General features: G+C 48.3%; 1 protein-coding gene across 2 annotated transcripts; it reads left to right on the top strand.

Annotated features, from left to right (window-relative positions):
* The first annotated feature begins 564 nt into the window (after positions 1-564).
* Positions 565-16,359, top strand: MARVELD3 (MARVEL domain containing 3). Of its 2 annotated transcripts, none has more exons than XM_016930132.3 (3): positions 565-1,095; positions 3,767-3,894; positions 14,784-16,359. In XM_016930132.3, exons 1-3 carry the CDS (start codon positions 629-631, stop codon positions 15,419-15,421), a joined length of 1,233 nt encoding a protein of 410 aa, XP_016785621.2. In that variant the 5' UTR covers positions 565-628; the 3' UTR covers positions 15,422-16,359. The 2 variants fall into 2 exon arrangements, with proteins under 2 accessions (XP_016785621.2, XP_016785622.2); XM_016930133.3 differs by lacking the exon at positions 14,784-16,359 and adding an exon at positions 8,593-10,610.
* Positions 16,360-17,037: the final 678 nt, after the last annotated feature.

Raw genomic sequence — 17,037 nt, 5'->3', positions numbered from 1 at the left:
GTGGGTGGATAGATGGATGGATGGGTGGATGGTTAGATGGGTAGGTGAGTAGGTGGATAGGTGGATAGATGGGTGTATGGATGGGTGAGTGGTTGAATGGGTGGATGGTTGGACGGGTGGGTGAGTGGGTGGATGGGTGGATGGATGGTGGATGGGTGGGTGAGTGGGTGGATGGGTGGGTGAATGGATGAGCGGGTAGTGGGTGATTGGGTGAATGAATGAGTGTCTGGCTGAGTGAGTGAGAGGATGGGTACCTCTGGGAAGGTAAATCCAAGTTGCAGTGTAAGTTGAGCCAGGGGAGGTGGCCACAGTTGGCTCCCTTAGGCCGCCCACCTTGTGGGGTCACCAAGGGGTTACTTCGGGGCAGAAAGCTGCGGCTGTGGGTCGCCCCGCCCGGGTTTCCAGCAGCAGCACCCCAGCCCCCACCCAGCACACAGGCACCCCTCCCGCCCGGGCCCCAGCCGCGCTCAGGCCGCCCCCTGAGGGCGCCCTTCTCAGGTGAGCTCCCGGACTAGCGCGCATGCGCACAGGTGAGTGCCCGCCCCGCCCCCGGGCTTGGCCACCTGCCCAAGAAACTTGTTGGTTGTTGCCCTCAGGTCGCTCCCGGGCGGGGACACGGAACCCGGCCATGGAAGATCCGTCGGGGGCTCGCGAGCCCCGGGCCCGGCCGAGAGAGCAGGACCCGGGACGGCGCCCCCACCCAGACCAAGGCCGCACCCACGATCGACCGCGGGACCGACCCGGGGACCCGCGCAGGAAGCGAAGCAGCGACGGGAACCGGCGAAGGGACCGGGACCGGGACCCGGAGAGAGACCAGGAGAGGGACCGGAACCGCGACCGGAACCGGGACCGGGAGAGGGAGAGAGAGAGGGAAAGAGACCCGGACCGAGGCCCCCGCCGGGACACACACAGGGACGCGGGCCCTCGCGCAGGTGAACACGGAGTTTGGGAAAAGCCGCGCCAAAGCCGGACGCGGGACGGAGCCCGGGGACTGACCTGGGACGCAGCCGCGCCTCCTGGGCCCGCGCCCTGGGAAGCCCCGGAGCCGCCGCAGCCGCAGAGGAAGGGAGACCCCGGGCGCCGCAGACCCGAAAGGTGAGAGGGGCCGGGGCGCTGCGACTTCCGCGCCGGGGACACCTGTGGCCCAGGCCGGCCCGCGAGGCCCTGGCGTCCCCGGGTTCTCGTCCTAGGAGCCCGTTTAAATGAACAAATGCCGTTTCTCCCTTCTGCGCTCTCAGAGGCGACCTGGCAGGGAAGGAAAACTTTAGGGTTCCCCCTTCTCGTGGCCTGAACCCAACTAACAAAGCAAAAACCACCCCTGTGAGCAGTGGCTGGGCTGGAGGACCTGGAGAAGAGAAAGAGAGGCCCCGGGACCCGAGAGGGAGGGGTGGGAGGAGACCAGGCGGGTGGGGTTCACCCCAGGCTCCTCCCCGGCCCGGCCCGCATGGTCACAGGACTGCGCCTTGGGGTTCAGACCCTTGTCCCGTGTTCCAGAGCCAGCCCTTCCCGACTCCAAAGTCCTCTTCCGTGTGGCCGGGCCGCCCACTTGGGAAGCCCGATGAAGAGTTAATAGTTTAATGTGTTACCCCTCCCAGGAATAGGTGCCTTCAGAAACAGGTGGGCCGGCGCGGTGGCTCATGCCTGTAATCCCAACACTTTGGGAGGCCGAGGCGGGCGGATCACCTGAGGCCAGGAGTTCGAGACCAGCCTGGCCAACATGGTGAAACCCCGTCTTTACTAAAAATACAAAAACTTAGCCAGGCGTGATGGCAGATGCCTGTAATCCCAGCTACTTGGGAGGCTGAGGAGGGAGAATCGCTTGAACCCGGGAGGCGGAGGTTGCAGTGAGCCGAGATCGCACCACTGCACTCCAGCCTGGGCGACAAAGCGAGACTCCGTCTCAAAAAAAAAAAAAAGACAGATGGGAGACGCTACATTTTTAACCAAAGAACAAAGTCTACGTAAAATTCTCCCACAGAAGGGTACAGGTTTGTTTTCCCTTTTGCCAGTGAGGTCTCTCTAGGCAGCGTCATTCGAATCCCACGGCTGCTTGAGACCGCACCCTCCTAATGAAAAAACTTTGCCATCTCTGCCTTGCACAGAATTCCCGTAGGCCCCTTGTAAGGAGAAAGGTTCAGGGTGTACTGGAAGACTCTGTGAGCTAGGGGAGGGTGGGGGGGAAGGGAAGACAAGAGGGGACCTGGTCCCCACACTGCCTCCTAGGGACCTGGTGTTTTTTCCATCCGTTGAATACCCAGATAATGTGCCCCACACGGTGAACTGTGAGCAGATGGGATATCTCCCCTGCCAGCTCCAAAAGGAGACAGGTCCGAGGTGACGACTGCTTCTGGTTTTTGACACCTGGCCTCTCCTCTAGGGAGGAGTCAGGCTCCCCTCTCCCAGGGACTTGGAGGCTGAGTCCAGTCTGTCTCCCTGCTATGTCCACACAGCGGGAGAGCTCCTATCCTGAGTTTATGTTACATTATCTAAAACTAACTAGCATAACAAAGGGTGCGCCCAGATACAGTCAAAGCTTCGCCCAGGGAAACAGCTGTTGTTTCCCTGACTAAAGCCCATTGCACTTGCAACTGCAGGACCTGGGAGAATTCAGAGCTGCATTTTTAGGTTTCTTTAAAAACCACTGTCCGAGCTGGACGCGGTGGCTCACACCTGTAATCCCAGAACTTTGGGAGGCCGAAGCGGGCAGATCATTGGAGGTAAGGAGTTCGAGACCAGCCTGGCCAACACTGCGAAACCCCATCTCTACTAAACATTCAAAAAAATTAGCAGAGCGCGGTGGCGCACGCCTGTAATCTCAGCTACTCGGGAGGCTGAGGTGGGAGGACTGCTTGAACCTGGGAGGCGGAGGTTGCAGTGAGCTGAGATCTCGACACTGCACTCCAGCCTGGGTGACAGAGTGAGACTCCATCTCAAAACAAAAAAAAAAAAGGAAGACTGGGGAGGAAGAGGAAAGGTGTCCCAAGGAGAATAGCTTCTGTAGTAACCCAGAGGCATGGAAAAGCAGTCATCTTTTGAGGGGAAGGGGGTAGTTCAGTATGGCTGGGTCTGCCAGCATGAGGTTGTGAGTGTAGAGAGATGGGGCCTCCTGTGCATGCTAAAAGTTTGAAAAATTTCAAACCTAAGAGAGACATGATGTTCTAGAAAGACTGTGGGAGCCTGGCAAGTAGAATGCAGCCCCCTGTTGAATCTTGGACAAAGCCCAGGATGTGCTGCATAAAGCAAGGAGAGAAGGGACAGAAAATGCTAGGGCTGCCAGAGGAGGAAATGATGTGATGATGTCAAAATCCGTGGTCTGCAGCTCCCATGCTCCTGGAGAGTTATTGCTGACTCAGCACTTTCCAAAGTAACAAAGGGAGGAAGAGAATGCCTGCCTGGGCATCAGAGTCATGTGAATGCAAACTGGTTTTGAAGAGGCCTGGTGCATGCTGAACTGAGAACTTGCACTCACAGAAAGGCAGCTCGCAGCTACCTGGTGAGACAGCTCCCAGGGGCAGACAAACCATCAAAGGTGGTGCTCAGCGGTACCGATCACAGCATCTGTCATGTGGTTAGTGGAGCTGGGCCAAGTATTTGGATGTCCCGTGGGGCCACTAAACCAGAGAATTCTCTGGAGTTTAAAATACCAGGACAAATTCTATTTCTGTTCTGCTAATATTTGGGCCCAGCACGAGGAGTCCAGAGTTCTAATCCTGAACGCTATTGAATGAGACACCCCCTAATGACCATGTATGCTTTTTGGTTATAGTGAACCCCCTTCGGAGAGATATCTGCCCTCGACCCCCAGGCCTGGACGAGAGGAGGTGGAATATTACCAGTCAGAGGCAGAAGGACTCCTGGAATGCCACAAATGCAAATACTTGTGCACTGGGAGAGGTGAGCCGTTTTGCAGGCTGTTTGATCATTTACTGTCACTGGTGGTTCTGGAAGGGATGGTCTGAGCTGGTGAAGCAAAAATTTAAGCAGATTCCCTTGTGGGTTCCTAGCATTTTCATTTCTGTACTTGTGAGGTTCTTGTTTTCTTAAAAAAAAAAAAAAAAAAAAAAAAAAAAAAAAAAAAGGAGGAACGTCTCAAAAGTGCTGCTAGATTTCCTGTGCTTCTCCTTAAACATGCCCTGGGTTTGCAAAGGCAAGCAGCCATGTTTGCAGCTTTCAGACTCCAGGAGGAAGTGCAGAGGCCTGTAGGTGGAACTGGCTATGAGCTGCCAGCTGTCAGAGGAGGGATCTTCTGGCGAGGCAGCTGAATTAACAGAGAGGGAAAGTCACCTGGCGTGGGCAGGCAAGTTGCAGCACCTGTTCTCCTTGAAGATCTGACGCCCAACACTTGATCAATGGCTTTTAAACTTTATTGACTGAGGCCAGGCACAGTGGCTCATGCCTGTAATCTCAGCACTTTGGAAGGCCCAGGAGGGCCCAGGAGTTTGAGACCAACTTGGGCAACATAGCAATACCCCATCTCTAGTTTAAAAAAAAAAAAAAAAAAAAAGGAAAAAGGCTGGCGTAGTGGCTTACGCCTGTAATCCCAGCACTCTGGGAGGTCAAGGTGGGTGGATCACTTGAGGTCAGGAGTTCGAGACCAGCCTGGCCAACGTGGTGAGGAGGAGAATTGCTTGAACCTGGGAGGAGGAGGTTGCAGTGAGCAGAGATCACGTCACTGCACTCCAGCCTGGGTGACAGAGTAAGACTCCATCTCAAAAATATTAAAAATTTAAAAAAATTTTAAAATAATAAGGCCAGGCACGATGGCTCACGCCTATAATCCCAGCACTTTGGGAGGCCGAGGTGGGTGGATCACCTGAGGTCGGGAGTTCAAGACCAGCCTGACTAACATGGAGAAACCCTGTCTCTACTAAAAATATAAAATTAGCCGGGGTGGTGGCACATGCCTGTAATCCCAGCTACTTAGGAGGCTGAGGCAGGAGAATCGCTTGAACCCGGGAGGCGGAGGTTGCAGTGAGCCAAGATTGCGCCATTGCACTCTAGCCTGGGCAACAAGAGCGAAACTACGTCTTAAAAAAAAAAAAACAAAAATAATAAAATATATGTGTATATATATATATACACACACATAATATATTCACAAGGTTGTTACGTATATACATTTTTTACATTAAGACCGAGTTCACACACACACAGAAACAAAAATGTTGTGAAACCATACTGACCCTATTATATACCAAGTATTCTGATATTTTCTATCCCGTTCATTAAGAACAAAATCATTTTTTAAAAACCATAGTTATTTGGGACCCACAGTCTGAAAAACACTTCCAGCCTATCATGTATCCACCCCAAATGTGGCATCCCCAGGTTCCCATTCTAGCGGTCTTGGCCTTGCCAGCAATGAAGAAAATCTGGTTTGTCTAGGTGAGAGCTTATAGTTCACGTGATTTGGTGAGAAATATTTTTTGGTTTACTATGACTAAGGGAGAAAATGTTCCAGCCTAAGGGAGAGAACTTATGGAGCTCATACCTGAAAATGTAATCTCAGGATAATTCCAAAGATGCATATGATTATAGGAACTTTGAGGAAAGTGCTCCAGGCAATGCAGGTACAAGGATCATTACTCTAGTTGCAGATATTGGCACAACCTCACAGCCTGTAATTCTGTCAGCAGCTCCTGAGCTTCAGAGAAGTACAGTAAGATATCCAGAGGACTGTGTTCTTAATGAGAGACAACAACAAAAGTTATGAATATACAAATAAAGTTCAAGAAAAAATATAATATTCACAATGATTTTTTAAAATTGGTTGTATTACAGGCAATTGTTACATTGCATGTTTTCTTAAGTCTACATTTTCTTTTTTTGTTGTTGTTATAAGTAAGTATAACTGTCTTTTTTTTTTGAGACAGTCTTGCTCTGTAGCCCAGGCTGGAGTGCAGTGGCATGATCTCGGCTCACTGCAACCTCTGCCTCCCGGGTGCCAGTTGAAGCAATTCTCCTGCCTCAGCCTCCCGAGTGGCTGGGAGGTAGCGCGTGCCACCATGCCCAGCTAATTGTTGTATTTTTAGTAGAGACAGGGTTTTACCATGTTGGCCAGGCCGGTCTTGAACTCCTGACCTCGTGATCTGCCCGCCTTGGCCTCCCAAAGTGCTAGGATTACAGGCATGAGCCACCACGCCTGGCCATATAACTTTCATAAATAAAATGGTGACAGAGTGAGACCCTGTCTGTAAAAAAAAGAAAGAAAACAATAATGTTGTTTGCATTCTGGGGGAAAATTATACAGTGTAAAGATCGCACTTGAGAGAGCATCATCATTTCATTTAGACAATGTGTAGCTGTGGTTTCATGAATAGACCAACTGGAACCAGGCATTAAATCTGGTTATCAAACATCAGGCAGGATGTTGACAGGCCGACGTTGGCAGCACGTACAATTTCCAGCTCAGAAGCACCCAGCTTATATGATGTTGAGCAAAAGAAACCACACACACAAAAGGACATAACTGTATTATTCCATTTACATGATATTCTAGAAAAGGCAGAACTAGTTTCTAACCTTCTTTCCTTTCATACAACACAAGGCAGAACTAGTTTCTAATGAGAGAGGGCTGATCAGTGGTTTGCTGACAAGGAAAGTGAGGGATTTACTACAAAGCGTCACTAAGGAAATTTCTAGGCTAATGAGAATGTTCTGTGTCTTGATTGTGGTTACATGGTACATAAATTTGTCAAAACGCATCAAGCTGTAAGCTTAATGTGGGTCATTTTGTTGCATATAAGTTATATTTCACTAACGTTGATTTTAAGGAAAGCAGCCAGTTTTCCTTGTCCAAGATAAAGAAGCCAAGGGACCGGGAAGAATCCAGCTCTGGGAAAATATCACAGCCCAGATACACTCTTTAGGGAACTAAATAAAACAGCATTAAACTTTAAGACATACTTACGAGTTAAAGTCTAAGAACAATAAAACAACTTTTTAATTCAGTAAGCATTAAGGGTTTAATTAACTTAATTTTTCCTATTTCTTTTTTTTTAATTTTTTATTTATTTATTTATTTATTTTTGAGGCAGAGCCTCACTCTGTCACCCAGGCTGGGGTACAGTGGTGCAATCTCAGCTCACTGCAAACTCCGCCTCCTGGGTTCAAGCGATTCTTCCACCTCAGCCTCCTGAGGAGCTGAGATTACAGGCATGCACCACCACACCTGGCTAATTTTTGTATTTTTAGTAGAGACAGGGTTTCACCATGTTGGCCAGGTTGGTCTAGAACTCGTGACCGCAGGTGATCTGCCTGCCTCGGCCTCCCAAAATGCTGGGATTACAGGCGTGAGCCACCGCGCCTGGCCAATTTTTCTTATTTCTAATACACGAACCACAGTTAACATTTTGATGTGTAACTTCCACGCTTTTTTTCTGAATTATTATATTAAGCTCTGTGATTTTCTTCAAACTTGGAGAACTCTCCCCTTACAAATTGTATTCACCACAGAACATATATAAAGAGGAGATAACGACCAGTGCAGTGGCTCACGCCTGTAATCCCAGCACTTTGGGAGGCCAAGGCAGGAGGATCGCCTGAAGCAAGGAATTTGAGACCAGCCTAGGCAACACACCAAGACCTTTATCACGAGAAAATACAAAAATTAGCCAGGCCCAGGGGCATGCATTTGTAGTCCCAGCTATGTGGGAGGCTGAGGCAGGATGATTGCTTGAGCCTGGGAGGTCAAGGCTACAGTGAGCTGTGATTGTGCCACTGTACTCCAGCCTAGGTGACAGAGACCTTGTCTCAAAAAAAAAGAGACAACTTGTTTAGTTTTTTGTGTTGTTGTTTGTGTTTGCTTTTGTTTTTTGAGACGGAGTGTCGCCCAGGCTAGAATGCAGTGGCGCGATCTCAGCTCACTGTAACCTCCCCCTCTCGGGTTCAAGTGATTCTCCTACCTCAGCCTCCCAGGTAGCTGGGACTACAGGTGCTTACCACCATGCCTGGCTAATTTTTGTATTTTTTAGTAAAGACAGGGTACCACCATGTTGGCCAGGCTGGTCTCAAACTCCTGACCTCAAATGATCCACCTGCCTTGGCCTCCCAAATTGCTGGGATTACAGGCGTGAGCCACCATACCCAGTCTTTTTTTTTTTTTTTTTTTTTTTAAATTAGAGATGGGGTATCACTATGTTGCCCAGGTTAGTCTCAAACTCCTGGGCTCAAGCAGTCCTCCCATCTTGGCTTCCCAATGTGCTGGGATTACAGGCGTGAGCCACCTCGCCCGGCCTTGTTTCATCTTTCTGGTGGTGGGAGGTGGAATGTTCTTGCCCTTCCATCCAGGATGGCTTTGTTCCTGCTCACTGGCCTGATCTCTCCCATCATCCTCCTGCTGCTCTCTCAGGGCACACCGCTTTGCTCTTTTGAGAGTCACCCCTCTGAGTCCATAGTATTTCTGGCACCATTTCTGGAGACCACAGTTCCCTACTGCCCCCTAGTTTTAATCGCGCTGCTTTGGCCTCGGGTCTTCCACGGGGCCAGAAGCCGTCAGGGGTCTGAGCCCTGCGCGGAAGGTGGGCCTCAGGTGGAAGAGTCTCCTGGTGCCAAACAGCATCACTCAAAAATGGTAACACCCTTTTTTTGCAGCCTGCTGCCAAATGCTGGAGGTTCTCCTGAACTTGCTGATCCTGGCCTGCAGCTCTGTGTCTTACAGTTCCACAGGGGGCTACACGGGCATCACCAGCTTGGGGGGCATTTACTACTATCAGTTCGGAGGGGCTTACAGTGGCTTTGATGGTGCTGACGGGGAGAAGGCCCAGCAACTGGATGTCCAGTTCTACCAGCTAAAGCTGCCCATGGTCACTGTGGCAATGGCCTGTAGTGGAGCCCTCACTGCCCTCTGCTGCCTCTTCGTTGCCATGGGTGTCCTGCGGGTCCCGTGGCATTGTCCACTGTTGCTGGTGACCGAAGGCTTGTTGGACATGCTCATCGCGGGGGGGTACATCCCGGCCTTGTACTTCTACTTCCACTACCTCTCTGCTGCCTATGGCTCTCCTGTGTGTAAAGAGAGGCAGGCGCTGTACCAAAGCAAAGGCTACAGCGGTTTCGGCTGCAGTTTCCACGGAGCAGATATAGGAGCTGGAATCTTTGCTGCCCTGGGCATTGTGGTCTTTGCCCTGGGGGCTGTCCTGGCCATAAAGGGTTACCGAAAAGTCAGGAAGCTAAAAGAGAAGCCAGCAGAAATGTTTGAATTTTAAGGGTTTCTAAAACGCTCTGCCAGATGCAAGTGGTGCTGGAAGGTAGTCTGAGCCACTGCCTTTCCCAAGAATCCCTTGTTGTGGAAGTTTCCAATGCTGGAAAAGCAGCGAGCCAGCGTTGGTGTGGTGGGCGGAGCTCCCAGTCGCATGGAGCGGTGTTCATGGATGCAACAGACCCTGGCTTCTGGAGTCCTCTGTGAGTGAGGGACCAATCAAAATTATTTTTCAAAAAGCAAAAAAATGGCCGGCCTCGGTGGCTCACACCTGTAACCCCAGCACTTTAGGAGGCTGAGGTGGGTGGATCACTTGAGATCAGGAGCTCGAGACCAGCTTGGCCAACATGGTGAGCCCCCGTCTCTACTAAAATACAAAAAAGTTAGCCAGGCGTGGTGGCGGGCGCCTGTAATCCCAGCTACTTGGGAGGCTGAGGCAGGAGAATCGCTTGAATCTGGGAGGCGGAGATTGCAGTGAGCCGAGATCCCGCCACTGCACTCCAGCCCAGGTGACAGAGCGAGACTCCATCTCAAAAAAAAAAAAAAAAAGCAAAAAAACTGGAGCCCAAGAGCCACAAGGAAAAAGCATGTACTACAACAGAGTGCACCTCTTCATTCAGTAAAGGGAGGTCACCAAGAGAATTTGATGAACCTTACCTTCAAAGTTCCTGGGCACAGTGGCTCACACCTGTAATCCCAGAGCTTTGGGAGGCTGAGGTAGGAGGATTGCTTGAACCCAGGAGTTCAAGTTTGCAGTGCGCTATGATTGTCCCACTACACTCTAGCCTGAGCAACAGACCAAGACCGTATTGCCAAAATACCAGAAAAAAAAAAAAAGTTCATGGAGAGCCACATAGACATGAGACCACACTTCAGCCTGAATTTTTCTAAAACACAGTTGTCTCAAGCAGATTACTCCACACATTTTTCCACACTGAACTCTCCAGTCCTTCCACTTCCTTAATTCTGCAAATGGAGGGGGTGGGGACTCTTGGGAAACTACTCCTGTAAAATTGAAGTTGGAGGTAGGCGTGGGCTGAGGAAAGAGGAATCAGATTAATTCTCTGGGTTGCAAAGAGGCTATTCTGCAAGCCTCTTACAGTGGCCCTGAAAGCTCAATAAGTGTTTTGTACCTCTTGTAAATGTGCCATTGTGTGAAGCATTAAACCCAACATCTAGAATTCAGGATTCATCCAGAATAAAAGGATGTAAAATCTTTCCCAACAGAAGAGTGTTACTTTTGGTCAGACAACTTCATGGGTTCTTACTGCACATTAAATTATGACTTATGGAACATTACAATATATTCTCGGTCCTTAAATTATGACTTATGGAACATTACAATATATTCTCGGTCCAAGTGAGTAAGTTCTTTGCTTTATGTGAATCCAATAAAAAATCCAAAGAATTTTAATTTGGAGTTGATGTCCTCTTTACAATACATTTATAATATTCTCTTAAATAGAGACAATTTTTCACATTTAAAAGGTGAGTTCCATTTGAGTTTAGAAAAGGAAATATATATATACATGCTTGTATATGATTGGAAAATTTCTTGAAGAATAACATCAGAAAGTATTAACAGTTTTGCTTTTGAAGAGAAGGGGACTTTTCATTTATACATGGCTTGACTGCACATGTATTAATTTTAGAAAAATAAAAAGTAAAAAAGTTGACTTGCTCTCCTCAGTTTTTTTCAGGACCACATTTAAAGTTCAAAGGCAGGTATGGATATATAGTTAAGCAGATTATTAAATGATCAGCCACAAAAACAGCCTCACCCAGAAAGACTTTTTTTATTTTTTTATTTCTTATTTTTGAGACAGGATCTGGCTCTGTCACCCAGGCTGGAGTGCAGTGGTGGGATCTCAGCTTACTGCAACCTCTGCCTCCCAGGCTTAAGCTGTCCTCCCACCTTAGCCTCCCGAGTCACTGGAACTACAGGCCCATGCCACTGTGCCTGGCTAATTTATTTATTTTTAGTAGAGATGGGGTTTCACCATGTTGCCCAGGCTCATCTCGAACTCCTGGGCTCAAGTGATCCACCCACCTCAGCCTCCCAAAGTGCTGGGATTATAGGCGTGAGCCACCACGCCAGACCCAGAAAGACGTTATTTACAACAAAGATCTCATGTCGTTTCAGGATCTCTGCTTCCCTCTACCAAACCCTCTGCTGTCTTTCCGGAGACGTGTCCCATCCCACCATAGAGATAAACTGCTAGCTCTGCTCGCCACCCTTTTCCCCTTCCCCTGCCCCATGTGTCTTTCTGCACTAAAAGCATGCTTGGAAATACTTGAGCCTGCCTTGATATTGATAGCTAAGCCAGGCCAACCCTGGCTGGAACCTGGGATAATATTCCCTGGCCATATTCCTTCAACAGTCCGAATATCATTGGACCCAGCAGAAGACCATTATTCCTGTCAGTTGGCACAGTCAACAGGTGATTGACAAGATCTAGATTTATTCCATTGTAGCCTAACAGATAGATGCTGCCTGGGTTGTGAATCCGTCCCAGAGGAATTTCAGTATTTTCAGTACAGTATTTCTGTTTTCCTTCAGGGGGTGAAATATTAACGTCCATGAAGAAGGAAAACCAAGGGAGAGAAAGGTGTAGGGTCCACTAACCCCCATGAATTAAAATGATGTCTGGGTCAATTCACTTGCTCTGCTGTAGGGAGAGTGTAAACCAGTAGCTTACTGTGCCTGAGTGATGAGTGGGCAGTTTTAGTCTGACGTTATTTTCAGTTTTAAATTAGAGGAATGTAACTTCTCAACTATCAAAGCCCTCAACTACTATGTCCCTGTGGACCGCTAGGAATTTTTGTGGGCCCAGCAGGAGATAGGATTAGCAAGCTGAGTAGCTGTTGCCTAAGTACTTTAGAGTCTTTCACTGCCCTGATTATAAACATCATGGTATCCCCTAGTGTGTTAGAGGGTTGTCCTGATTTCTGGGAAACCACACTCTTCTTAAATTTATCCCATTCTTTCTTATGTTTCTCACCAATCCCCTTCCATTTTGGAAACATTACTGAGTAGCGTCACTATCCATTTGTACATTATTTTATTTTTAGAGTATTTTCACATACTTGCTTTTTTGTTGTTGCTGTTAACTTCCCACAGTATCACACGGCTGCTTTCATTTGAGCCTCCCCACATCCCTGTGGGTGAAGATTGGCAGACTTAGCTTCATTTGTCATATTGTCTGAGGCTTAGAAGGACTGAATGGCTTGGCCAAGATGACAAGGCAGTAAAAAGCGGGGACTTGAACCTGGTGGTCCTGCTCTCGGTTCATTTGTATTTCTCTTCATGCTCATCCCTGAACACCACGGGAATGGCAGGAGACCCTCTCCCAGAAGGACACCTAAGAAGGATTTGGGGCCTCTGTCAGTAACAAATAAAAGCTGACCTCGGACAAGAAGATCTTCAGTCTGTTGGCCTGTTGGCTTCCTCTGCCTCGTGCCATTTGTGGGTTCCTTTCAGTCCAAATATCTATCAGTAAGGTCCTGGTTGAATAGACAAATCCATCCATACAACGAAGTCGAAGGCCACTTAACAAAATGTGGCTCCTCTTGTAGGAACTGATCTGAAAACATCTGGAAGATATAGTAAATGAAAAAATCAAGATGCAGAACAGTGTACGTGGTATACTTACTTTTGTGGAAAAATGCAGGGAAGGGAATGAAATGCAGATTTAAATGTGCTTTTTATTTGCATAAAGGAACACTGGACAATTATATTGAAACCAATGAAAGCGGTTGGCAACATTGAAGAGACGGTATGAGTGAAATTTCTCAGTTTATATCTTATGTCATTTCAATTTTTTAGAAACTTTTCGTTTTGAAATATAGATTTGCAAGAAGTCACAAAAACAGTGCAGAGTACTCCTGTGTATCCTTAACCCAGTTTTCTCCAATGATAATATATTGCATAACTAGTACAATATCAAGACCAGGAAAGTCGCAATCTACAGAGCTCATTTAGGTTTCCCCCTTTTACCTGCACACATATGTATGTGTTTGTAGTTCTAAGCCATTTTATCTCATGTGTAGATTTGTATGAGCGGCACCACGATGCAATCCAGAACTGTTCCCTCACCCTGGACATCCCTGTGCTAAGTCTTCATAGTCACATCCATCTTCTTCCTTCCTCCCCCATCCCTACTCATTCCTGTCCCCTGTTGATCACCAATCTGGGCTTCTCTATAATTTTGTCCTTTTGAGACTGTTACATACATGAAATCACACGGTATGTAACTTTTTGAGACTGGTTCTTTTTTTTTTTTTTGAGACAGAGTTTCACTCTTGTCGCCCAGGCTAGAATACAATGGCGCGATCTCGGCTCATTGCAACCTCTGCCTTCCGGGTTCAAGTAATTCTCATGCCTCAGCCTTCTGAGTGGGTGGGATTACAGGCGCCTGCCACCACACCTGGCTAATTTTGTATTTTTAGTAGAGCTGGGGTTTCACCATGTTGTCCAGGCTGGTCATGAACTCCTGACCTCAGGTGATCTGCCCGCCTCGGCCTCCCAAAGTGCTGGGATTACAGGCATGAGCCATTGCGCCCAGCCAAGACTGGTTCTTTTTCACTCATCATAATTCCCTTGAGATTCATTCAAGTCATTGCATGTATCAGGAGTTCATTCCTTTTTTTTTTTTTTTTTGAGATGGAGTCTCGCTTTGTCACCCAGACTGGAGTGCAGGGGCATGATCTCGGCTCACTGAAACCTCTGCCTCCTGGGTTCAAGCAATTCTCCTGCCTCAGCCCCCAGAGTAGCTGGAACTACAGGCACGTGCTGCCACACCTAGCTAATTTTTGTATTTTTAGTAGAGATGGGGTTTCACCATGTTGGTCAGGCTGGTCTCCAACTCCTGACCTCAAGTGATCTGCCCGCCTCGGCCTCCCAAAGTGCTGAGATTACAGGCATGAGCCACTGCACCCAGCCTAGGAGTTCATCCCTTTTTATCGCTGAGTAGGGTAGTCCATGGTATGGGTGTACCCGTTTGTGTAACCAGAGTCACCCACTGAAGGACATTGGCGTTGTTTCCAATATTTGGCTATTATAAATAAAGCTACAATGAATATTTATGTCCACGTCTTTGTTTTCAGAGTGGTAATTTGATTTTTCAAACATAGATTGAAAACAAAACAAAAACAAAAAGCAAATTAAATATACTGATGTTGAGGCTGGGTGAGGTGGCTTACGCCTGTAATCTCAGGACTTTGGGAGGCCAAGGCAGGTGGATCACTTGAGGTCAGGAGTTTGAGACCAGCCTGGCCAACATGGTGAAACCCCGTCTCTACTAAAAATACAAAAATTAGCCAGGCAGGGTGGCGCGTGCCTGTAGTTCCAGCTACTCAGGAGGCTGAGGCAGGAGAATCGCTTGAAGCCAGGAGGTGGAGGTTGCAGTGAGCCGATCACACCATTGCACTCCAGCCTGGATGACAGAGTGACACCGTCTCAAAAAAAAAAAAAAAAAAGTTGACATTGAATCAACCACGTCCTTAAAATCAGGTGGCCTGTGGTATGTCTCTGGCTTGGCCTGGGTGAGTAATGTCAGTGTTAAAGCCCGAATCTCTCTTCTCCTAGGTGTGGTGCAGATAGTGGAGGTGGTCTTGAATGGGATGGTTCTCATATGCATCGTGGCCTCCTACTTTGTCCTTGCCGGATTCAGTGCCAGCTTTTCCAGCGGCGGTGGCTTTGGGAACAACTACTACTCACCGTTCGAGGGCACTGAGCTAGAGCAGGTTCGGCAGCTGGACCAGCAGTACACGATCCTCCGGTCGCCCCTGATATACGGTGGCGTGGCTGTTTCTCTGGGTCTGGGGGTCCTCACCATGGGTGTTTTACTCCAAGGAGCCAAGAGTCGAACAATGTTGTCAGGGAAGTGGCTCCTCACGGAGGCCGCCTTCAGCCTCCTAGCGGCAGTGGGCTACTGCACAGGCATTGGTGTTTACCTCCACGTGGCTCTGCAGATCAATAGCACCGACACTTGCAAAACAAGAGAGAGGCTCTATGCCCGCAAGGGTCTCACCTGGATGAACTGCCAGCTGGCAGGCACCGACGGAGCAGCAGCCACCTTTGCTTGTCTTCTCGTGATCATGTACGGCGCCAGCGTGGTGCTGGCCCTGCGTAGCTACCGAGAACAGAAGCGCTACAAAGGCAGCCGAGAACAGCCCGGAAGTTACAGTGATGCACCGGAATATCTGTGGTCTGGAACTCTTTGAGATCTTCCGGAACCTAAATGTGAACGCACATTGTTTCTCTCAAAAAGACAGGTCTTTTAAAACTCCGCATTAGACAACTATGGTTTTCACACACTTGACTTTATAAATGCTCTCTTTGGACTGAGGCAAAGTTAAAGAATTGAGGACGGGCATGGTGGCTCATGCCTGTAATCCCAGCACTTTGGGAGGCTGAGGTGGGCGGATCACTTGAGGTCAGCAGATTGAATCCAGCCTGACTCACATAGCGAAACCCTGTCTCTACTAAAAATACAAAAAATCGCCGGGCATGGTGGCTCACGCATGTAATCCCAGCACTTTAGGAGGCCAAGGCAGGCAGATCACCTGAGGTCAGGTGTTTGAAACCAGTCTGGCAAACATGGTGAAACCCCATCTCTACTAAAAATACAAAAATTAGCTGGGCGTGGTGGCAGGCACCTGTAATTCCAGCTACTCTGGAGGCTGAGGCAGGAGAATCTCTTAAACCTGGGAGGCAGAGGTTGCAGTGAGCCGAGACCATTGCACTCCAGCCTGGGCAACAAGAGCGAGACTCTGTCTCAAAAAAATACAAAAAATCATCTGGGCTTGGTGGTGAACGCCTGTAATCCCAGCTACTCAGGAGGCTAAACCACAAGAATCACTTGAACCTGGGAGGCAGAGGTTGCAGTGAGCAAACTCCACTCCACGTCACTGCACTCCAGCCTGGGTAACAGAGCGAGGCTCTGTCTCAAAAACAACAACTACAACAAAAAAGATAGGACAGTAGATTTTATTAGACCCGGAAGCATACTGGAGGCTTTTTCATTTCTGCATTCCCTGACAGTGCTCCATAGAGTAGGTCTTCAAAGGTAGATAGTAATCTCATTACCCTGGACTGTTCTCATAATGTAACAGATCACTAACACTGAATCTTAAAAATAAAGTTCTTTTAGTAATTTTAATCTTACGTGTTTTATACCTATTCTTATACTTTACAGCTTGCCCCAAATATATTAGTTTAAATCAGATGCAACTAGAAATATACATTCTCGTTATGTTCTTTTTGCTAATTGTCCTCTTGCTTTTTAGTAGTGAATTCTTATGGAACCTGTTCAGGACAAAGGATTGAAGCTAAGCCTCCTACCTAAGCGGAAAAGATCTAGATTATACTTTTATAAAAATAAAGCTTGGAAAATAATCAACTGGAGATCTGCATTGCTAGGTTAAAAGTTGTGGTGTCTTGGCCGGGCACGGTGGCTCACGCCTGTAATCCCAGCACTTTGGGAGGCCAAGGCAGGTGGATCACCAGGTCAAGAGTTCAAGACCAGCCTGGCCAAAATGGTGAAACCCTGTCTCTACAAAAAATACAAAAAAAATTAGCCGGCCTGGTGGCAAGCACCTGTAATCCCAGCTGCGCGGGAGGCTGAGGCAGAGAATTGCTTGAACCGGGGAGGCAGAGGTTGCAATGGGCTGAGATCGCGCCACTGCACTCCAGCCTGGGTGACAGAGTGAGACTCCGTCTCAAAAAAAAAAAAAAAAAAGTTGTGGTGCCTCAGAAAAGTGTCTCCACTCCATCACCCTTAGCCCAAGGCAGTGGCTAGAGTCCCACACAATTTTCACTCAGTGGTAGATGAGAAGTA

This window comes from Pan troglodytes, chromosome 18 (assembly GCF_028858775.2).
Source record: "Pan troglodytes isolate AG18354 chromosome 18, NHGRI_mPanTro3-v2.0_pri, whole genome shotgun sequence".
Taxonomy (NCBI): Eukaryota; Metazoa; Chordata; class Mammalia; order Primates; family Hominidae; genus Pan; species Pan troglodytes.
This window is presented reverse-complemented; position numbering and strand designations above follow the sequence as displayed.

What these genes read in the sequence shown, in the direction of transcription:
- MARVELD3 (XM_016930132.3), top strand. Translation starts at nt 629, where the DNA reads ATGGAAGATCCGTCGGGGGCTCGCGAGCCCCGGGCCCGGCCGAGAGAG. An exon ending in GGGCGCCGCAGACCCGAAAG is followed by an intron (nt 1,096 to 3,766) that starts GTGAGAGGGGCC and finishes TTTTGGTTATAG; the next exon opens with TGAACCCCCTTCGGAGAGAT. An exon ending in ATACTTGTGCACTGGGAGAG is followed by an intron (nt 3,895 to 14,783) that starts GTGAGCCGTTTT and finishes CTCTTCTCCTAG; the next exon opens with GTGTGGTGCAGATAGTGGAG.